Here is a 23,536-nt window from a genome sequence, read left to right as displayed (position 1 = left end):
TTACGAGAGAGAGAGAGAGTGTGCATATTCAATGGGCCGCTAGCCACAGTGATACTCCAACACACACACCCAATATAACCAACCCCACAAGAGCTGCTGGCTCAGAAACACGTGCACGGGTTACAGACAGATTGGCTCTGGGGTGGTCAGATCTGTTCTTCACTTTCCTTTACCTTCCATCCGATCTCCTCTGCTCTCATTTTGTCTTTCTGAGGGGAATGCAGAATAGATTGCATTCAGTGATTGAGCATTGTTTATTTGCATATGCTATCTGCATTATTTTAGTACACCGAAAGATTTATGCAATACAGCTTCGCACTGCCACTGCAGTCAAGCCACCTGAACACATCTCTTTTTATGAGAATTGTTTTTACCACCTGCATTCTATAGGCACTAAAAGCACAATGTAAAATCCACTAGGCATATAGCGTTGTAGCACAAATGATAACATGCTAAGAGGTATGATTAGGCTGAAAATGATCTTCACTTAATTCAAAAACTCACATACATTTAACGCCAACGGTGAACTGGATTGTAGGAGGTTAGTGAATATGACGTGGGTTTTTGCACTGAAATATTTTTACACAATATTTTTTTCATAATCTCACTTTTTCAGAGCTCCACACACTACTTTACTCAGCACTTCCTCTCAGCTCTCTTTCCTGCTTCTGTTTGTGACTAAAGATCCCAGGGTCATGGTGCTGTTGTCCTCTAATGCCTTTGGTCATGTTTTCCACATTCGCTCATGCTCATATCTGATTCTTGATCTGTTCAGCTTTCCTGAGACATGGGGTTTTACATGAACCTACTAAATATTTGTTTGATAGGTTTGATAGCAACATCAAAAAGAACAGCTGAGACCGGCCGACAGTTAAGAGTAGCTGAAGCCTTTGCGAAATCTGTCAAATACAGCCGTGAAAGTAACAGGCATACCTGCTGAAGTCACGGACAACCTCCGCGTCAGTGCCCATACCCAAGAGAGCGTGAGCAGATAACGAGCTCACACGCTATCTGCATGAGGAGTGCATCGACTCCAACGCAAATCCACTGTCCTGGTGGGCCAGTGGTGGCGCGATAATCAGTCTAGATTTCCGCTGCTGTCCAAACTCGTGCGCAAATACATGTGTAATACATGTTAGAACTCTTTGATTTCTTCAACAAAAAAAAAAAATTATTGGAAAACACATGTTCTTGTTGCTGTTTGGGATTTAACAATAAAAAAATGTTTAAAAAACTCTGTCAGTGTCTCTGTCAGTTAAGGTAGCAACAATATATGCTACATAACTCGACGATAGAGCTTTGAATGCAGCAAAATCAGGATAAATTAGCGATGTAAAAAAAACATAGCGAAAAAACAAAAAACGGCGGTAATGCCGCATATCGCGCTATTGAGCCACCCATAATAACCGCAGGGGAAATTAATTAACCGCAACAGCCCTAGTCATGCATGCGTTCACGATAGAGTGATGTCCAGTGGATGACGTAGGACAGCTCAGTGTAATATAATGTAATAAAAAACATTATGACCTCAAATTGGAATGTATGTTAACAATTTTAGTGATGTACAGATAATCTATTCCATTCTATGTACTGATAATTTGTGTATGATGCAAGACTATATTAAATACCTGCAATATTGAATCCTTACGTTGTGTTTTTTTTCCCCCTCAGATTGCTTTTTCCAGAGGATTTCACTGTGTACTCTTATGCCAAAGATGGCTCGCTGGTCACCGAGAGACCAAACATGATGGTAAGTCAACAAACACTTACAAGAACTGAAAGTATGCTTTTGCCCAGGTTTTTTTTTTTCCCCAGTTTTCAGAAAAGTTACATGACACCAGCACCTGGTTTCTAGAAAACAAGGGAAAGCATGTGAAACCAGGCAGTTTTAGCACGTCTTCAACAAGCCATGTCACCTGTCTGTCAGATGCTTTTGCTATTTTTCACTCTTTTGTTTACTGAATGGCGACCCAGCTTCACCCTCAGCCTGTGCTGAGAGCTTGAGGATTGGTTTATCTATATTTGGCTTAATGCAGAGCTCAGACACACAGGATGTGATTGCAGAAACGCAAATGCTGTGGTTTAGACAGAACACAGAAACCAGTTAGTATTTTATTTTATTATTTTTTCACATTTTAACCAGCTACTTTCATAAACCAAAAACTAAACATACCACTGCATTCGGCTCATAAGCTGTATGTTATTTCCACTTTGCGAGAGGTGTGTCTGTGCACAGAATGACACAGGTGAAGTGAGAACAGCTGCCGTGTATCATAATGTGGTTGTTGTGTGCTGTTGTAATTGTTGATGAGATTTCCTCAAGCCCCTCGACCAACACTCACACAGCGTCTGATGCCAAGGGCACTGGAGTATTCTGGGAAGAGCTGCATTACTCACACGAACTGGAGAATCCAATTTTACACGAGTATTAAAGTGAAAGAGGCACAAACTTCATAGAAAAAGAAAGAAGAAAGAGGTGTATGGAAACAGTGAAAGGATAGTTAGAAGGACATTCCCAGTGAAGTTCTTCACATACAGAGATGATTGTCTGCTGAGAGATGTAACTTGAGTCATCGGCCCTGACCTGAATGAAGTCACTCACTGTTTGCTTCGTGCCATTGAGATTTCTCTTGCTTTCTTTCATTGCACTGCCTCGCTCTCTCAGTGTGTCAGACAGCCACAGCAGATCCTGCAGTCAGTTCTGCTTCATGTTGTCTTACTAGACTCACTATAAATTATTTTTTGCACAGTGTGTTTAACACACACAGAAACACGTCATATACAGTACAGTCGCCCCAAAAAAGGATTTGAACTTTTATACTACACATACAACTATCTGAATGTCAGTCATCGCACTAGATATCAAAATCTGAAATCTGAAAAAAAAATTTTAATGGATGAATGTAGTCAGTTCTGCTCAAATTCAGTTTATCACATTAACTATGAACACAGGGCACTAATGTTTAACAAATGTCTCAATATTAAAGAATAGCAGAGTCCACACTACAACTATAACGATAAAGGCATAGAGAAACAGTATCGTTGGAATCATTTTCAGAACTATTTTTTTCCAGCTGATGAAAGATACAAACATTGACATCCAATCAGAATCCATCCTGCTGTAAACAAGCTTGAGAGCTCTATTACAAAATAGAAAAAAGACTTAAATTCACATATTGTTTTAGAAAACTGTCTTGGATCATGGCATAATTTAAACTGAATATTCTAGGATCTTGTAAAAATATATTGCCAGTGCAACAAGGGAAAGAAGAGTTTAAATTGGTGTTTTTCTGGTTCGAGGGTAGGTTTTATCAGGGAGAAAGTGCTGGGGCTTGCCATTGCCACATGCATGAAGGGAAATAGTTCAACAAATTATTGTCATCGGACTGGTCTAAAGATAGCTCCGCTTTATTTCTTATCTGTTGTACCCTCTCTATGTAACAAAGGGACAACACACCGGTGTACACATACTCATGCACAAAGACAGCACGTCTGAACAGAACAAGAAACCAAATAGTGTTATGTGAGCTAGCGTGTTATTTCTCAGTTATGATGCCACAGGTGAATGCATTTCCTTTTCTTTAATATAAATAATTTTAGGTCTACTGCAATTGTTAAATGTTGAAATACTCTGTCTGATTTCAGTTTAATACGCAGAGGTGACTAAGTAACAGGTTGATTTTCCTGAGCTGTGTAATAGTGGCTTTGTGGCACCAGCATCGCTCTAATGCCTCTGTTTGTAATTGTTCTAGTCTATCTTATCTCATGATGTAAGTTGACTTCAACCAAAGTAAGTAGACAAAATGTAAGTTGACAAAACCGAACAAGCCCAACCTGTTTTAGAAGGCAAATCCAAGTTTATGATTAACTCTGGCTTGCTGTGGGTATCACTATGTCAATAATTGCAATTTCAGGAATGACTCATAGAGCGATCATATTGTGGATTCACTCCCACAACTAAACGCAGTTGTCACGTCAGAAACCTTGCAGTGGACATGAGGCCGGTGCTCCTCTTAGCAGCATGAAAAATGGTTGAAAAGTTGTAAACAGAAAGAGCGGAGCCAGTAGTATTTGTATAAAACTGGCTTTTAAGAGGAAGAAATCTTATGCTATCCTCTTGGGATTTGCTTGAAATGTCTTGTAGTTAGATCTTTAGTGAAATGCTGATCTGAGACTGTAATCTGATGACGCTGTTCCTTGTTAGAGAACAGGAAACACAGCACAGTGATTACTGCCTCTTCATGGGTTTTATAGCTTTCTTCCCCATGTAGACATCTGGTGCATCAAACTATATGGTTTAAGCAATATTAAAGCCTTCTCTTTTTTGGCCAATATAAAAACTGCTTTAAGTGTGTAATTTCTACGTCACCGAACTGAATTGTAGAAATAATGTCTCAACGTTCAAACATATGGGTCAGTGGTTTGATTGCACCACAGAGACGCAATGTTTATTTGACTAAGAAATTAACCATAGATGATTTATTTATAGATGCCTCAGTGTATTAAACAAATTATTTTTGTACATTAGTCTGGAGAGACTGACTGCCAACTTTCAGTTGAGGTCAGAGTACATTTGTAAGGTTATTTTGAGGATTTGTTTTGCTGCCTCAGACAGGCGACCCTTGTGATAAAGAAATACAGAAATACACATTAATTGTAATGTCTTTGAAATATGGTTAAAGTGTACTGTTGAATGTACTGACAAATATTAATAGTAAACTGAGATATATTTAAATTTCTTAAAATTTCTACTGAAACTTGTTTGCTATTTAGTTAAATTTATAATGCGGAAGCTTGCTTTTAAAATTCAAATCAGTCATCAAATAACACACTTAAGTTGTAAACGGGTACTTTACATGTCCTTCAGTATGTTAGTCAACACATTAAAGTAAGTGTACTTTTTTAAATCTTGACCAAAGATTATTAAAACATGATTTAAAATATACTTTAAAGTAAAACTTTAAAATCCTTACAAAGTGTAGTTAAGTGTGTTAAGAAACATGAAAGTGTACACTTAAGTGGCCTTTTATATCATGAATATTAAATTATCTATCTTTTTTGTTTTTAAGATTTGAAATGCTTAGCATGCACATTCAGTACAGTTAATACTAGCGCACTGTATTTTCACAAGCAGATGTAGAGAGTTAAGAAGAGAAGAAACATCCGTTCAGAAAGCAGTGGCTGTGAATCAGCGGCTCGACTTACCCTCACTTGTGGATGATATCCAGTGGGATTTCTAAAGCATGTGTTTTCTGATTCTTATGTCAGACACACACTATCAGTCAATAAAACATGCTGTATAAAAGACTCCATTAGATCAAATGAGATGTTCCTGATTATTATCAAAATTATATAAGGTGTAAATTAGGTAGACTAGATTTCTTTCTCAAATCAGCGCACATACAAGAGAACAGATGCCTCTGCTGTTTAACTTCATCACTCTCATGGCATTAGTCTGGGAAACAAAGCAATTAGTATTAATTATGTAGATAACGACACTGTCACTGAATGAACACCATGGGAATTGACATCCTATGCACAAAAACTACAGTCACAGATCATGACTACAGACTGTGACTCCAGCGCCTCTAGATTAGAAGCATTAGCATTACCAAACATGCATGTTATATTTCTGTATATAAATGTGAGTGGTGGCTTTCCCACTCGAAATTTCTATATCAACTAATAAAACTGATTTTTAATTCATGTAGTTAACAGTAACATCACTGGTATGCTGCTTGTGGGTTGAGGTATCATTCCTGAGTTTAGTACAAACGGACATGTACAATAATACTTAGGATTAGGAGTTGGTTAATATCACTAATCCTAAGTATGTGCAATATTACTAGAGATGTTTGTATTATAAGGGTTTATGCAGAGGTTAAACCACTCCAGAGAATTGATATACACTCACACACACGTTTTTTGTTAGCAGATATTTTTATAAGCCTTTCTGCTCTTGTTTTTTTGAAATGGTGATTCATTAGAGCAGCTCAGTGTCTGATGACACAAACTGATTCATCCGGTCTGCTGAGAGTGTGTGGCCTTACACACACACACACACACACACACACACACACACACACACACACACACACACTCAAAAACACAACCATCACACATTGTTATACATATGTACACATGCTAATGTGTGTGTTATGCCTTCAGAAAATGCTAATCATTGATGACCAAAGCCGCGTTTCCACCGAAATTACCCGGAACATTTGTACCAGGAACTTTTTTTTCCCAGGAACTTTTTTCCCCCCAGACCTGTTGCTTTCTGCGTTTCCACCGCGGTGTAAAGTACCGGGAAGATTAGGCAAATGACTGGTGACGTAGGTCTGTGCGCGTTTCTCAATACAAAGTACCGCTGATTTAAAAAAAAAAAAAAACAATAATAATAATTACGCTGATTTTGGACGTGCATCATCGGTAGTTAGTTCAGACTTTGTGCATTCGACTGGGGAGTGTGATGTCAGCGACGACGCGAATCCTGTATATTTCCTCTCTGTATATTTACAATAAAACGAAATAGGATATCAAATTCCACTGCCTCCTTTGGTTTTCATTTAAACATAATTACAGCTGCAGAAATATACTTAGTTCAGGGATATGTGTAACGTTATATACAGCCATTACAATGAAACGAAATATATAAATTTGCCTTTTTTATTTTCATTTTAACATATAGATAAATTGTATACAGACCAAAGAAAACCTGTTAGATTTACCCCGCAGCTGAATTATATTTATGTTTAACCACTAAAGAGACATCAGAGCCAGCGGCACATATCAGAAGGTCTATCCCAGGAGAGGCTGCTCTCTGCGGATACATGAGGACTGAGCTCCCGCTGATCGAGTGGAGCTCACCGTCGCAGAGATCGGCGAAACACATCTTTAAATAGGCGCTGTCTTTGTAAATAAACCACAGATTTGAGTTTTAGACAACTGCATTCTCGCCTGAAATACTTTTAAAATTACATTCCATGACACAATAACAGTAATATTTTGAAAATGTTGATAAATAAATAAATGGTGGTTAAACTCAACCAATGCTGCGAGAAATTCAACCAATCAGGATGTTTAGCGCCAAAGTCCTGCCCCCGAAAGTTCCTGAACTTTGAAAAAGTACCACCTTGCCAGCAGGGACTTTCTAAGGGGCATTTTTTTATTCGGAACTTTATTTAGTTCCTGGTTCCTGCGGTGGAAACACACCGAGTACCAGGCCAAAGTCCCTAGTTCCTGGGTAAATTTCCTGCGGTGGAAACGCGGCAAAAGTGGCTGTGAAAGCGAAAACACTCTAAATTTAAGTGTGTAAAGTCCCTTGAAATCCCTGTAAATCAGCTTGACACAGTATTAACAGAGCCCCTCGGGGCAGGACAATGTGTAACGTATAGTTCACATGCTAATATAATCTGATCATTTTCAGGTGGTGACTGTTGCTCTTTCACATATGCTCTACAGCAGTGGTTCTCAACCTTTTTGTCTCCAAGGCCCCTCATTATCCACGACAAAATCCAAAGATGTAATTAATTTACATGACTTTTCCAGGTCTAGAAACCAGTTTTTCAAGATTATGGGAATCCTGGTTCTTTAAAGAATCAAAAAAGAAAAAAATGTTGTTGATGGGTTGAATTAAAATATGAAATAATTTTGATTGTTATTAGTCAAGGCTTTAAAATTACTTTTTTTTTTTTTTTGTCTTGATGGTATTTATTGTGGCTTCTTTTAAAGTCTGTTTCTCTCTCTCAGGGTCATTGTCATTACAGTGGTTATATAGAGGATGTGGAGGGCTCTTCTGCAGCACTCAGCCTGTGCTCTGGGTTAAGGTGAGATCATAGTACCTTTAAATGAATAGACTCAAATGTTACATTAGAAGCAGACTGTAACACCTTTACAGCTGCAGATACACTTTGGAACTTACTTTGTCTTTAGCCTAAAGGTGCACAAAAGCATTCCTCAATCTTCCAGTGCAACAACAGACTCTTCTCTGGTGACTTTTATTCTTTTTACGAACTGACTACCACAAACAAACAAGCAAAAACTCTACCGAATCCTTTGCGCTCTCTGTGTGTTTTAGTGTGCAAAGTCTTTTACTGCAGCTTGAATCTCGAAGTTGCTCAATATTCTCAATGTCCTGGAAAACATAGAAACTTTAGAGTATTTCAAAATTGTTATTTTAACTTTTAAAAGTCATGGAAACTTAATAAAATCTTAAAAGGTCATGGAAAAGAAAACATCAGTTTATGCTAGGTCGCCTATGTTCCTATCAAAGTCTGTTCTATATTTATAAGTGTGTGTGATGCGTATGTACCTTAGGGGTGTTATCCACACGGACGGCACCAGTTTCGGTATTGAACCGTTGGAAGGTTCCACGAGTGATGAGCACTTGGTGTATCGTTTGGAGGATGTCAAGACCGAAACTCTCAGCTGTGGAACCCCTCACTTTCATAACCATGATGACGAAGCTTCACCAAGTCACCCTCCAGACAGCCACGTCCATAACATCACATTTGGTCAAGCTGGCAGCCATCTAATTAGGGTGAGTTACTCTATCGAGACGGAATGAAATATGGAAAGTGAAGTATACCTGGGCCTTTAGGCTACACCACAGTCATTTTATAGTAGTTTAATTCTGTATTTATGTTCCTTAAGTTAGGCTGTGATCAGCCTAGCAATGCTTGTGTTGGCAAACAAAATAAAACTAAATGTCTGTCTGTCCAAACAGAAAAAGCGAGCAGTGCTGCACCAGACACACTATGTGGAACTGCTGCTGGTGGTGGATCATGAGAGAGTAAGTGATCTAGCTCTTGCACCAGGGATGGTTCTAGGATAAGAGGATATTTGGGGCTTAGCTCAGAGACATCTAAGCCCAAAATATATTTAAAAGCTACATTGGCTAAGTGTTTTTATTGTTTACAAGACCCAAGTATAATTAAACACGCAGGGCTCTGTACACCTACATTTTTTAAGGATCTCTTTTATATGCATATACATTGCACTTACAAATTCCATGAATAATGTTATAATATCAGTGTTTTAAATATTAAAAATTGGAATACAGAAATATACATTGGAAAATATATTTTTTTTGTTTAAATAGGTATATAGAACAAAAATTTCGAGTAGGTGGCAACAAGTCACTATATAATGAATGACTCCTTGAGTAATTCATTCAATAGATTTCTCCAAAATGGCTGATTCATTCAGGAGCCAAGTGAAGCTGTTTTATGAATGGGTTATTGAATCACTGACTGACCCAACTCATTCAGAAATGTAGATCCATTCAGTGACGAGTCCCAATGTTCATACTATCTATCCAAAATAGTATATGAGATTAGAAAAGCCTAAATGTGTCCCAAAGCATAGAATTTGGAAAAGAGTATGCCAAAAGTCCCCGGATGGTCTAATTATCAGGTAGATTTTTGAAGCGTGGATCCGTGTACACTCTGATGGCTAATTTATATGACCATAGTTTTAATACAAATGCCATGGTTAAACGATGGATAGTGTGGCAAAACCATGGTTAATTTAACTATAGTAACCATGTTTTTTGTTGTTGTTGTTTTTGTAGTAAATCCATGGTTAATTTTCATGGCTTTGTTTGGATCCATGCTTGTTAGGGAAATGGAGCAAGACAAAATTGTCTCTACAATTGAAGTAATTTAATATTAACTTTCTTGTTTATTACATTGTTGCCTTGACATGAAGAAAAGTCTTCCACAGACCAGGCTAACCAAACTGTTTATCGCTCTAAATGTGTGTGTCCTAGGAAGAATGTGCATATAATATGATTAAAAATCTATATTTGTTGCTTCATAATGACAGGGCTTAGTAACAAAAACCTAATTTGACAGATTGCTAGATCAGTATTATAGCGATAAGTTATACAGTAAGTTACAGATACCTGAAACAGCTGCATCTTGCCGTTTGATAGATCTAGTAAAGTACACGCCAACGAACTGCCTGGCTCCAAAAGCTCTCATCTCATTGGCTGGATCGTATAGACCCTATTACTTCTTAATGATGGCTGGCCGGTTTACATGTCGGTCAGAAGTACGATCCTCAGTGGGTGGATCTTGTCAGAAGTTAATGACAATGTAAGTAGACACTGTTAGATGTGCAGAGATGTGTGTTTCTACTAGAAATTATTTTCATTTGCATGAAAGCTCCATTATGATGCGTACAAGGCATAGTAATAAAAACATTCGGGGTTTTACTGAAAATATTCAGGGCTTTAGTCCACCCCTAGTGCCACCCCCGTCTTGCACCATCTTCTCTTTTCCCATTGTCTGATGGTTATGATGCACTCAGGGAAATGTCAATCAGTAGATCTAAAACTTAGTGTGAGTGGAAGTGAGGAGAGAGTTATTGAACATTTGGAGATTTGTGGGATGAAAATGTGTGCTTGCCTCTGCCTGGGTAATTTAAGCATTGATGTGAGAATTATGTCCAATTTCTGAAACCCTTTCTAGTTTTTCTATTTCCTATTTTTTTACAGTATAACTACAAAAAAAAGAATCAAACAGCAGTACGTGAGGAGATGGTTCAGCTCGCTAACTATGTTGATAGTGTAAGTACATGTTTTAAAATTAATGCAAAGAATGCATCCAATTGTATTACTAGATGGTGATTATTAAGAGGCCTAGTGATTTCCTCTCTTGATCTCTTTGTCCTGCTTTCCCTTAGATGTACATGGCTCTGAACATCCGTATTGTGTTGGTGGGGCTGGAGATCTGGTCTGAGCAGAACTTCATCAATACTGATGGCAGTGCTGGAGAAGTGCTGGGCCGCTTTACTCAGTGGAGAGAGAAAGAGCTAGTTCACCGTCGTCGCCATGACAGTGCACAGTTCATCATGTACGAGCTTTCTCTGTTATGACCTTTATCAGATGATGGAAGTGGTTTTAAGTGTGTCAGGAGAACATTTTATTATAAAGCATTCATTTGTTAAAATATCACCCAAAAGGAAAAATTTATAGAGAGAACAAAGGAAAAGGACTTCATACATAGCCTTGCTGCACACCATAAATTATAAAACCATCAATAACCAATGAAACCATCACAAAATCAGATGTCCATTTATTTACATAATCAAAATGGCAACAATCTGAGATGAAGGATTTTAACAAGACTTAGGACTTGTCCACGAATGACAGCCTAATTTTAAAGCCAATCAAAAAGGATATGATTCATTAGATATGAAAATCTGTGCATTAAGTCTTGCTGTGTAAGTACAATATACCTGTCACTTGTTCTGTTACCTGTAATGTGTTTCTGTGTTTAATTACTATATTCTTATTTTATATTGTTTAAAGCAGTGCTTACATAATTTAATTTTATTTTTTGAAGGCTACATGCTAATGTTTTAATGCATTTTTAGTAGCAATAATAATTAATTAATTTTATTTATTTGATCATTTTATTTTCTAATATTTCAAGCCAGTTAAAAAGAACTATTCAAATAAAATTGTTAAAAATAGTTTTTGCAATGGTACCGAAATTGGTTATTGTATATGTATTGGTTTCCGACTACTGAAATTTTGGTACCGTGACAACACTGCTTTCTATAAGCCTGACAAAGTATGCACATCTTGCAGTTTTCAGGACTTGCTCATAGGTGGAAACACTGTTACTCCAAGTGCTTTGTAAAACCTCCAGATTAAGTTTTTGCACTAGTAGCCATGTTAAGAATGTGAATCATCACCTATGAATGTGAAGTGTCCTGTAAACACAGCTGTTCTCAATAACCTCAAGATCTGAGTGTTCATAAATGATCTGTGCCGAAAGAAAAATTTCCTTTGCATTGAACGTCAAGTAAAATCCTGTTTTCCAGACTGGTCGTATTAATTGTTCAGTGAACAATGATATACAATTATGGCTGTAGAAATTGTAGAATTGTCTGATTTTCTCTCTCTCTCTCTTCACAGAAATAAAGGATTTGGTGGAACAGCGGGCATGGCTTTTGTTGGCACGGCTTGTTCCAGAAGTCACGGTGGTGGAATTAATTCGGTATGATGCCTGTGATCCACTCCTCATATGCTACAGATACTCACACCCGCAGATAAGGTGTTTGCTGAACAGTGACTTTCACCAGTATCTGTGTTTATGTGCATATGTGTGTGTGTGTGTGTGTTTTCCCCTCAGTTCACCAATAATAATGTGTTGCCGTTCGCCTCCATCGTGGCTCATGAGCTGGGTCACAATCTCGGGATGAACCATGATGATGGCCGAAACTGTAAATGCGATGACACGCACTGCATTATGAACTCAGGGGCAACGTGAGTGTTTCTGTAAAAAAAAAGTTCATATGCAGTGAGATTTTTGTAAAAGTTATTCAATGATCTGTCTTTTTGTCCTTGGTTTCTTTCTCTTTTTCTCTCAGTGGTTCTCAGAACTTCAGCAGCTGTAGTGCTGATGACTTTGAGAAGATGATCTTGAACTCAGGTGGCCGCTGTCTGCTGAACATACCGCGGCCGGACGAGGCGTACAGCGCCCCCTTCTGCGGGAACAAGCTGGTAGACGTGGGCGAAGAGTGCGACTGCGGGTCAGAGGAAGTGAGTCGGCTGCTTCTAGATCCGTTTTGTGATTTGTTCAGTGGTGGACGAAGTACACAAGTCAAGTACTTGAGTAAAAGTACAGATACATATGGTAAAATATTACTCCAGTAAAAGTAAAAGTACTCCTTTTTCAATCTTACTCAAGTGAAAGTACAAAAGTACTCAATTTTTTATGTACTTAAGTAAAAAAGTACTGCAAGATAGATGTTTGCAATTTTACATAGGCTACTTAATTTAATTTTATATTAGCACATTTTTTATAATCCTACTGCTCAAAATACCTGGGATTTTTTTCCAAAATAACCACTATATGGAGTCAAAATATTTTTGTTGTTGATATGGACTACGCTGATGAGAGTAATGTTCACTGTGAAGCTTACACTGTGATGTACCCGAGAGAAAACAGAGATGACCGTCTGATTTTCACCAGTAAGAAAAAAGTATTTTAAAGTTAGTTGTTTTACAGAACATCAAAGTTACAGTACAGACCAAAAGTTTGGAAAACTCATACAAAGAGTTTTCTTTATTTTCATGACTATGAAGATTGTAGAGTCACACTGAAGGCATCAAGGGCTATTTGACCAAGAAGGAGAGTGATGGGGTGCTGCGCCAGATGACCTGGCCTCCACAGTCACCGGACCTGAACCCAATCGAGATGGTTTAGGGGTGAGCTGGACCTCAGACAGAAGGCAAAAGAACCAACAAGTGCTAAGCATCTCTCGGGGAACTCCTTCAAGACTGTTGGAAGACCATTTCAGGTGACTACCTCTTGAAGCTCATCAAGAGAAAGCCAAGAGTGTGCAAAGCAGTAATCAAAGCAAAAGGTGGCTACTTTGAAGAACCTAGAATATGACATATTTTCAGTTGTTTCACACTTTTTTGTTATACATGTATATAATTCCATATATAATTCCACATGTGTTAATTCATAGTTTTGATGCCTTCAGTGTGAATCTACAATTTTAATAGTCATGAAAATAAAGAAAACTCTTTGAATGAGAAGGTGTGTCCAAACTTTTGGTCTGTACTGTATATATGACATGATAATAAGGCCTGAAGTTAGGAAGAACATTTTAAGGAAAAAAAAAAAAAAATTCATATTGATTTTTTCCTTCTCAAATCTTGTCTGTGGTGTAAAACCCCCCGGCCAAACGGGGTGCATCTCTTCCCACTTTGATAATTACTGTAGTTACCATGTTCTGAACATCACATCCTTTCTTTTCTAACCAGATGTAATCTATTTATATATATATATATATATGTGTGTGTGTGTGTGTGTGTGTGTGTGTGGCTGAATAAAAATATTTGGACATTTATAAAAATTACATCAACTTAGCACCAACAAGCTTGTTAGCTAGACAGTTAGCATCAGCTAACAATATTTACTTATTTTCAGTACGATGAACATTCATGTCTGTCTACTCTTCTAGTTAATCCAAACAATATACATATGTATAACGTTACTGTCGATAAACAATATAAAAACAGACGTCACAAAGGACATTTTAATAAAACTGTTAACATTATTGTATTTAATCTGTGTTGTTTTAAGGTTTTTGTTGTTGTTGTTGTTTTACCTAAAATTGATGTGTCTGCATCTGCACTCGAGCATTTGAGTGGGCTTAAATAGATCTCTCTTTACAACGGATTTAGTTCCCAAACAACTGACAGTTTTGACCTAAATATGATTTTCAGTTACAATAATTAATCCAAAATTTCGACATAACTTACTTTTAGCAACATCAGACGCACGCGCGCTCACAAGATCTCCCGGTTCTTCTTACTTCTGGTGACTCGCACTGAACGGTTCATTTGAATCAGTGAGTGGTAGACTCCAGAACAGCTGCAATCGGATCATTCTAATTCGTAAACGAATCGTTTGGTGCGATTCGCGATCCGATTTAAAAGTTTCTTTTGAAAAGACTCAGTTCGTTCATGATGAATCAGACACCGCGTCTGCGTGTCGGAGCACGTGATATAGGGAGTAACGATATGTTTTATGAAATGTAGTGAAGTAAAAAGTACGATTTTTTGCTTTGGAATGTAGTGAAGTAAAAGTAAAAGTTGCACAAAATAAAACTACTCCAGTAAAGTACAGATACTTGAAAAATGTACTTAAGTACAGTAACGAAGTAAAGCTACTCCGTTACTGTCCACCACTGGATTTGTTTAGTTATGAAGATGGCTCTTCCTTTTTTTTGAAGATAATGGTAGATGTTGGCTGATTTAGTAACTTGATCCAGTGATGGTATAGTTTATGATGAAGACCAGAGTTGCAACAACTAATCAATAAAATCACTGCTCATACTAATGAATGTAGTTATAATAATAGTTTGTTGCAGTCCTAATAAAAGACTAAAAAGACTTTCTGAAGGTTGTTTATGTGAATGTTTCAGGAGTGTGAGAAGGACCTGTGCTGTGAGCTGAAGACGTGTAAGCTGAGGTCAGGTGCTCAGTGTGCGTACGGGGTCTGCTGCAAGAACTGCAGGGTAATTACAACCTTTTCTAACACTAAAGCGCTGCTCCAGACCCAGACATGCAGTGTTGCTATTGTTAGTTAAAACTATTAAAAATCATTTCTGGTAACTGGAATAGAGCTGATATCAAATATAAATATTAGATAAGTTAAACATTTTAATTCGAAATGCTGACTTGAAAAATATCCTAAATAAAATGAGTTTATGTTAACATGCAAAAATTACTAAAGCTAAAATAAAGAAATCTAATTAAAAAAAAAAAAAAAAAAAAAAAAAAAATATATATATATATATATATATATATATATATATATATATATATATATATATAGATAACTAACTAATAACAAAATTGCTAATGTTTAAACTAAAATGAAAATTAATATTGAAAATATAAAAATAAAAGCTAATTTGAAAGATTATAAATTAATACTAAAATAACACATCCAGTCTTGTAAAACACTTGCTGTTTTATAAGATACTTCGCTCTGGCCAAATTGTAAGGCAATATTGCATGTGTCCTTTATACAGTGAGTAAAAATTTGGCCATATTGGTCATATTTATTTTCTACCAGTGCATCAAACTTTACATCTCAGCTTACTAGGACAGAACTAATATATACATGCATATGCCATCTGACAATATTCAGTAGTACTTTTTGCTTAGGTGTTCTGATTTAGCGCATGCACATTTTGAAAATGTAATATTTTCTCTCTCTGTTTGTCAGTTTATGCCTGGTGGTACAGTGTGCAGAAGCAGCACTGATGAATGCGACTTGCCGGAGTACTGTAATGGCTCATCTGCCCTCTGTCAGAACGACGTCTTTAAACAGGATGGCCATCCCTGCAAACAAGGCCAGGCTTACTGTTACAACGGCCAGTGCCAGCACTACGACACCCAGTGTCAGGCCATATTCGGCACGAGTGAGTGTACCATGTTGTACTTGTTGGTGTGGGCGATACTAGCGTTAAGTTTAAGTATTAAGTATTAAGTATTACGAATAGCGTTTATCGAATATTGATAACTAGACACAGAATAATGTTATATTCTGCCCTGATTTAAAAATCACAAACCAGGTTTCAAAATGAGTATGGGACATAAAAAGTAAATAAATAGATGGACATAGTGACGCATCTACAAATTCTGATCTTTTACATATTTCTTTAGTATAGTATATGAGATTTAAATTAATGAAGGGTCTGACTGATATCATAATTATAAAAAAGATATTTTTTATATTCTGGACTTAAAAAAAAAAAAAAAAAAAAAATATATATATATATATATATATATATATATATTTATTTATATATAGTGTAGTTTAGATTTGTTTCAAATGAAAGACAATAAAGATGTTAATTAATATTCTGTAAATGTCTGTCTTTTTATGTGTATGTGTGTGTGTGTGTAGAGGCTAAAGCTGCTCCTGAGCTGTGTTTTAAGGATGTCAACTCTAAAGGCGATCGTTTTGGAAACTGTGGGTACTATTCCAGCGGATTCAAGAAGTGTGAGAGCAGGTACAGCACGGCAAGAAACACAGCATTACAGTTCAGTTCAAATTCCCACTCATTTCGCCCGACCCTCATAAGAACACACACACTGTCTTACTCTCAGGAACGCCATGTGCGGGAAGCTGCAGTGCGAGAACGTTCAGTCGTCGGTCATATTTGGCATCAAGCCGTCCATCATCCAGACCCCCATCGCCGACACCACCTGCTGGGGCGTGGACTTCCTCCTGGGCTCGGACGTGCCTGATCCCGGCATGGTCAATGAGGGCACCAAGTGTGGAGAAAATAAGGTGATGGAGAAAAGAAACATTGACCAACTTACTGAACCATATATCTTCCTTTTATTACAGCATGTGCGCAGATTGGCAAAACATGTTTATTGAAGTGTTTAGCCACTTTTATGTATGAGCACATATTCTGTGTGAGGATAATTTAGTTACAGGAGCTCAATAAACCAATTTATTTATTTTTCTCAAGATTTTACAATTTCATCTGTAAACTATATGAACATGTTTGACTTTGGAAAACTAACCGCTTACATATGTATGTAATGCAGGTTTGTCTGAATTTTGAGTGCAAAAGTGCAGACGTGCTGAATTATGACTGTGATGTAGAAAAGAAATGCCACGGCCATGGGGTACATATGCATTCACTTCCGTACCACCCTTTAAATATAACCTTTTATAATACAGTACAGCTTGATAAAATGTTTGCTGAGTGTGCATATTTGTGCTTCAGGTGTGTAACAGCAATAAAAACTGCCACTGTGAATACGGCTGGGCTCCTCCGTTCTGTGAGGCGTCTGGTTATGGAGGAAGTGTCGACAGCGGCCCCACCTGGAACGGTAAGACTGCTTAAACAACAGCACAGCTAGAGCTCCACAGAACATTATCAGTCCTTTCGTGTCATAACCTCCAGTGGAATCGCCCAAATCTGCTATGGTAAATTAAAGTCTTCCCCTCTCTCTGAATTTTAACACAGAAAAAGATACTTCCACAAGGGATGGTCTGCTTGTGTTCTTTTTCCTGGTTCTTCCTCTCCTGGCGTTGGGCTTGTACGTGTTCTTCAAGAGGAATGAGCTGAAGCGGCGCTTTTTCAGAAAGAAACGCTCTCAGGGCTACGAGTGAGTATAGATTCACTGCACTGTAATAATGTCATCAACAAACCCAGTATGTTAAGTAAGTTATGTTTATTTAAATTATATTTTATGATAATTACAACAGTTTATTATGAATTGTTTAATTTTATTTTCATTGGATTTGTATGGCTGTATGGTTATTTTTTAATTTCTGATCATTTGTTATGGAATCGTAATGAATAATCAAATCTTAGAACAACGTTAATACCTAAATAATGAATTAAAAGCATAGTTAAAACAGTTTATATTATAGTATATATTATGTGTGTGTGTCTGTGCTTTTTTGAAACCTACAGATCGTATTTGAAGCATTTTTGTATCCTGCTCATGGATAGTCTGATTGAGCACAGTGCTTTATGGGTGCTGTAGTCCTACCTGTTTTCACCACAGCCCCTTTTCTCATGTTACCACACATTCAATTGTTGTTGTTGTTGTTAAACTAATGATGTTCAGTGTGATCATTTGTAGTAGTAATACTGATCCTCTGTCTCTGGTTGTTCCTCAGAGCTGACAGCAGACCGCAGACTACGGTGTCACAGCGGGGAAACCCCAGCAGTATAGTGAAGGATGGGGTGAGTGACTCTTTACTGACTACCACACTGTCAGCGTTGAACTCACTCAATGTAGTGCTATCATCAGTCTAACAGTAGAACTATTATAACTAACCTAATGTACTGCACCTTTAGATTTGAGACATTTTTCAGCTTATGTGCCTGAGCATAACATGACCGTCCCATTGAACACCTGAGGAATGACAAAACAAACTTAACCAGCTATTAAATCAGTTCATAAGTGCATGAAGAGGGAATAACTTTCTTTTTTAAACATTATATTTTCAGTTTGACAGATATTTGGAAAGAACAAATTATGGGAAATCCTGAGATATTATCTGTCCTTCACATTTGAAATGTTGCAGTTGTATAGGCCCTGTTTACATCTGGTATTATTAGTGATCTGATCACAAGTGGACATCGCTAAATACAGGTGTGAACGGGGTTCCAAAATGAGCTTTTGAGCTTGTTCACTTTTGACCACTTCCAGAGGAAGTCGAAAACACATCTGAACGGATTGCGCTCGTAGTGTGAACACTCATGTGGTCGCAAAAATTGAATAAAATGACACATGATAGGAATTAAATAAATAGGCCTACATAAAACATGTTTCAGTTAAATAATTAACAAATGAAAAGAGGAGAGGTCTATTTTGTTTAATTTTTATGACGGCACAAGTTCAGGACAATGTCCGTGATCGTACCAGATCCTCTCGTGTGCACACAACATATCATTTATAACACTGCCTGTACTGTTTATATTGAATACCATATTAAATTAGTTTTATTTTACAATTGTATGTATCATTTTATACTATAATTGAATGGCTACTTATATTTTCTGATCTTATTCTGTTCGGATTACTGGTAAAATGTAAAGGATTTGCTAATAATTATTTTGTTCTCAGTTCAGTTATGACTGAAATGTGTAGCAGAATTTATAATATGCAGCAAACATTTTTTAGTTTCGGACAAAAAACAATCCCACATGTGAATCGTCTGAGCTTATTTCACAATATTAGCCTGCATACAGTGGCCCATAGACCCTGCCCTCAAACGAAGTCAGGACAGAAGTGGTCAAAAGTGGACAGAGGAGATGGATTTAAGCACCAGGTGTGAACGGGAATCCTTGTAAACCGGTCGACCAGAACGCATCTTAATAGCAGGTGTAAACAGAGCCCTCGACAATAACAGACTGTCTCTATTTTGAGCTCATCTACTGCTGATACAAAGATAATGACCAGACTCCTCTCTTTTTCTCTTCTATGATAAAGCACCAGGCTCAGTTATTGCCACCAGCAGAGGTAAATATTTATTTATGAGGGTTTTACTGTATTTGTACTGTGGGGCATCTCTGCTGCTGCTTTCTGTCTCTCCCTGCACTTTGTCTTTTGTAAGGACAAAACCCCTGAATACTGTCAAAACAACAGTAACCGGCTCATGAATAATAACTATCTTTTAAATTAATAAGACCATAGTAATTATTATTAATATCTCTGATTTACTCTTACTAGCCATGTCTTAATGTGTAATACTAAAAAAATGTACTCACATCATCTCTTCATTGCTGTTGCGCCACTTTGAGCTTTAATCTTTTAATTTTCTTTCAAACTTTCTTGGTTCATATCATATCATTCTGCTCTAGTCCTCTAAGGAAGGAAGACCTGAAGTAGTGTAACTACTTATAATGGTTTACAGCTTATATCAAGATTTATTTTTGGGTAATGGGGTTATGCATCAGTGTGCAATTTCCCAGTTATTTAATATACATAAGAAATTACTGTACTGTGATGTACTTAATAATTAGAATGGCCAGGCAAGTGCAAAATTGTATTATTTGGGCATTATTTATGGACAATGGCTAATGGTACATTATTGAGTCCTATCATTATTGAGTCCTATAAAGGAATAGTTCACCCAAAAATGAAAATTCTGTAATCGTTTATTCACCCTTGTGTCGTTCCAAACCTGTATGACTTACTTTCTTATGCTGAACATATGAACAAGATATTTTGAAGATTGCTGGTAATCAAACAGTTGGTGGTTCCCATCGACTTTCGTAGAAGGAAAATAAATACTATGGAAGTCAATGGAGCTATCAACTTAACGGTGAATAAAAAATGACAGAATTTAAAATTTTTGTTGATCTATTCCTTTAACTCTGAATGATGTTAATTCATTTGAATAAGTTTAAGTTACCTGTCACCCATATGTCCGTTCAGCGGTAACATGAGTTTCTTTCTCTTCAAAGGTGGTTCAGACTAATAAATCAGCCTCTGTGCCGTCTTATGCTGGCAGACCGCCACCACCTCCATTTGCACGGTAATAATACACAATACTGCTCAAAAGCTTTTTTTTATTATTAATATTTTATTCACCAAGGACACATATTAAACTGTTAAAAAATGTGACAGTAAATACATTAATAATGTTACACATGATTCTGTTTCAAATAAATGATAAATGCTGTTCTTTTGAAGAATCCTTAAGGAAAAAAATGCATCACAGTTTTCGAACAAATATTAAGCATTAAGTAATGATGCTAAGAATTCAGCTTTGCATCACGGGAAGAATAAGTTTAATACATAATAACTTATTTTAAATTGTAATAATTTTTTCACAATATTACTTTTTACTGTATGTTTGATCAAATAAATGCAGCCTTGAAGAATTCAAAAATCTTATTAAAACATAGCTGCCTAAATAGACAGGCATCTTTTAAAGTAGCATCCTAATCATAAAGCATGATACATGGCAAATTTGACAAAACATGACAAAGGCAGCAACATTTTGAAAGCAGCAAATGCTCATGAATCCAGTTTCTATAGAGCTTTCTCCTGACTTCAGTCCTGTACTCTGTTCACCCTCCACAGACCACCTGCTCCAACCCAACATCTGATGCCTCAGAGACCAGCGCCTGCTCCCCCAGTATAACACACACCACACGTCCGACTGACAGTTGTATTTCTGTCTGGGATGGATGGGCCACGTGTGAAATGTGCAGTGGGAAGAGTCTAGGACGGACAAATCGGATAGTCCCAACCTCTCCCTCACTTATCCTCCCCCTCCGTCTGCAAACAGCTGTCAACTGTCAATCAAACAGAGAGACGGTCACTGTTGCGAATGAAACCTCCACTCAACAATACATCACAGAGTTTGTGCGTGATGTGAGCGAGAAAACTCTTCAGCCAATTAAACACCTCCCACCTGTCACCCGACAAAAGATGTCAATGGCAACACACCGATCTCCTTAATTGTGTTATGTTTCTATTATGTGCTATATAGGACCACTGCGACTGATTGCACTTCAGTAATATCCACTGTTTATAGGAATGTACAGAGACCCTTTTATCATAGGTTATCATGTTTATTCCTTCCCGCCTTTTTACACTTTTTGGTGCAAATTTTATTCTGAATATCACGTTTAATCATTTCCCCCCTAAAAAACGTGTTATATAAAACGAATGTGATCATTTAGTTTATGAGGCATCCTTAATATTTTGCAAGGTTATCAAGTCATTAGTAGTATCTAAACGGCTCATGGTAACTTCAAATCATCGTCTTTTGCACTGTGGTGCATAATATTCCTAAATTAGGTTTTCTAAAACGGCAATGCAAGACGAAGTGATTTTGTTTTTAACCTTTAAAGTTGTTTTTACCCGACACAGTGATTTAAATCTGTAATTTTACCATTTATACATAGCTTTATTGACATACTTTTATTTATACACAACGTTTATAGCAAATCTATTTTTTACTTTATTTGCCAAGTGAAATTGTGTCCCCGCTGAGCTAAAAAAAATCAGGTAAACATGAAAACCGACTGATTTGTGACACTTTATGTTTTGACTGCTGGTTTTAGTGTGGTGTTACCTTTTTTGTTTTTTAACCACAGTAACAATGAAAGCAAAATGGAAGCTTTTCTCCTATTGTTTTCAAGGGCTACATGACTTTATGCATGATATCACATACTATGCCATAAACACAAAGTCTCTTCCTTGCTGGAACTGTCAAGTAATAACAAAAAGAACATTTTGAAAAAGATGCATGTTTCATATAGACCTCTTTGTTTGTGATGGTTGTAATACCACAAGAGGTAGAGTATGTGTATACAGTCATGCACCCACAAACAAACACACAAACATGTCTGTTGTAGAGTACATTGGACAGTATCCTCATACTAGGACATTTCTTTATTCGCAAAGTCAGCCAAGTGCCATACAATACATGTCTGATAACAATGACAATGTTATTTTTCATCTGTGTATTATGTTAATGTGTATGATTGATTGAATGAATGATAGGTTCCCCTCTTCTTGCACTGCATTTCCATTTGTGTGTAATGACAGGTCAAGCAGCTGGTAGCAGTTGTGAATTCTGGATTATTGATGTTTTATTGATCAAGAATAGTATCTACCTTCAGTGTGATGGTTGATGATTTCGGGTTTTGCATATGAAAATAAAAATCACTGGTATGTTTTTAATTTGCTGTTAAGTGTATTTTAAATATCATTGACATAGCATTGCAAATATGTACTGGAGAGATACTGGCATGATACTACAGTGATTTCATCATACATACGTGTATATAACCATATAAATAAGCAAAAACATATATACTTAAGCATATTAATCAAAATCTATCTTGAGACTGGCGAACTCTATCGAACTCACACGCAATTATTTTTTGAGACTGAACTTTTCAGTGAATCGGTGTCATGAGCTAGTCAGCCATGTTAATTGGAAACACTATTGTCAGTGTTGTTTTAGTGTTTATACACAATAATATTTATTAATATCAAATTAATTCATTTATTTAGTATCAATAAATTCTTAATGTTCATTTTTTTAAGTTTTAGTCATTTTCTTATGTTCTTTTGTCATTTTTATTTGTTTAGTTTTTTCATTCGTTTTTTTGTACATATTTATATTTAGCTTTTTATTGCATTTTTTATTGTTTTAGTAGCCTAATTAGTAGTTGAAACTTATATTAGTACATTTGCCATAAATCCATAATCAGTCACACATCTAATGTAACGTTACGACCTTGGCGTTTACTTTACACATCATGTGAAATTGTATTATTTTACTCTGTCCGACAGTAGAAACTTCCCAGAAGCGCCTGAAATCGTAATTAATAATTAAATGGTTTCATTAAAACGTTTACAGCAATTATGTAAAATATTGTTTGTTGACATAACTGGAACATTTAGGATCAACGGATGTCACGCGATGACGTAATTACGTTCAAATCAAGAACTGTTGAATCAATTTGAAAGGTTCTTTGAAAATAACGGTTCAAA

General features: G+C 36.7%; 1 protein-coding gene across 2 annotated transcripts in view; it reads left to right on the top strand.

Annotated features, from left to right (window-relative positions):
- The window catches only part of LOC128018333 (disintegrin and metalloproteinase domain-containing protein 9), a 39,063-nt gene extending 16,346 nt beyond the window's left edge, over nucleotides 1-22,717 (top strand). The window contains exons 4-23 of one of the 2 annotated variants that reach the window (XM_052603786.1): nucleotides 1,672-1,750; nucleotides 7,753-7,829; nucleotides 8,320-8,542; nucleotides 8,729-8,794; nucleotides 10,502-10,573; nucleotides 10,690-10,859; nucleotides 11,930-12,011; nucleotides 12,147-12,280; nucleotides 12,385-12,556; nucleotides 14,956-15,048; nucleotides 15,765-15,960; nucleotides 16,449-16,554; nucleotides 16,652-16,835; nucleotides 17,102-17,182; nucleotides 17,284-17,389; nucleotides 17,527-17,668; nucleotides 18,189-18,255; nucleotides 19,508-19,537; nucleotides 20,485-20,555; nucleotides 21,107-22,717. In XM_052603786.1, the coding sequence (XP_052459746.1) occupies nucleotides 1,672-1,750; nucleotides 7,753-7,829; nucleotides 8,320-8,542; nucleotides 8,729-8,794; nucleotides 10,502-10,573; nucleotides 10,690-10,859; nucleotides 11,930-12,011; nucleotides 12,147-12,280; nucleotides 12,385-12,556; nucleotides 14,956-15,048; nucleotides 15,765-15,960; nucleotides 16,449-16,554; nucleotides 16,652-16,835; nucleotides 17,102-17,182; nucleotides 17,284-17,389; nucleotides 17,527-17,668; nucleotides 18,189-18,255; nucleotides 19,508-19,537; nucleotides 20,485-20,555; nucleotides 21,107-21,167 (2,212 nt within the window). In that variant the 3' untranslated portion in view covers nucleotides 21,168-22,717. The remainder of the gene's footprint in view (nucleotides 1-1,671; nucleotides 1,751-7,752; nucleotides 7,830-8,319; nucleotides 8,543-8,728; nucleotides 8,795-10,501; nucleotides 10,574-10,689; nucleotides 10,860-11,929; nucleotides 12,012-12,146; nucleotides 12,281-12,384; nucleotides 12,557-14,955; nucleotides 15,049-15,764; nucleotides 15,961-16,448; nucleotides 16,555-16,651; nucleotides 16,836-17,101; nucleotides 17,183-17,283; nucleotides 17,390-17,526; nucleotides 17,669-18,188; nucleotides 18,256-19,507; nucleotides 19,538-20,484; nucleotides 20,556-21,106) is intronic. The other variant, XM_052603787.1, reaches the window with a different exon arrangement.
- The last annotated feature ends 819 nt before the right edge of the window (nucleotides 22,718-23,536 follow it).

Source organism: Carassius gibelio, chromosome A8 (genome assembly GCF_023724105.1).
Source record: "Carassius gibelio isolate Cgi1373 ecotype wild population from Czech Republic chromosome A8, carGib1.2-hapl.c, whole genome shotgun sequence".
Classification (NCBI taxonomy): Eukaryota; Metazoa; Chordata; class Actinopteri; order Cypriniformes; family Cyprinidae; genus Carassius; species Carassius gibelio.
The sequence above is the reverse complement of the archived record's forward strand: the minus strand, read 5'-3'. Positions and strand labels throughout refer to the sequence as shown.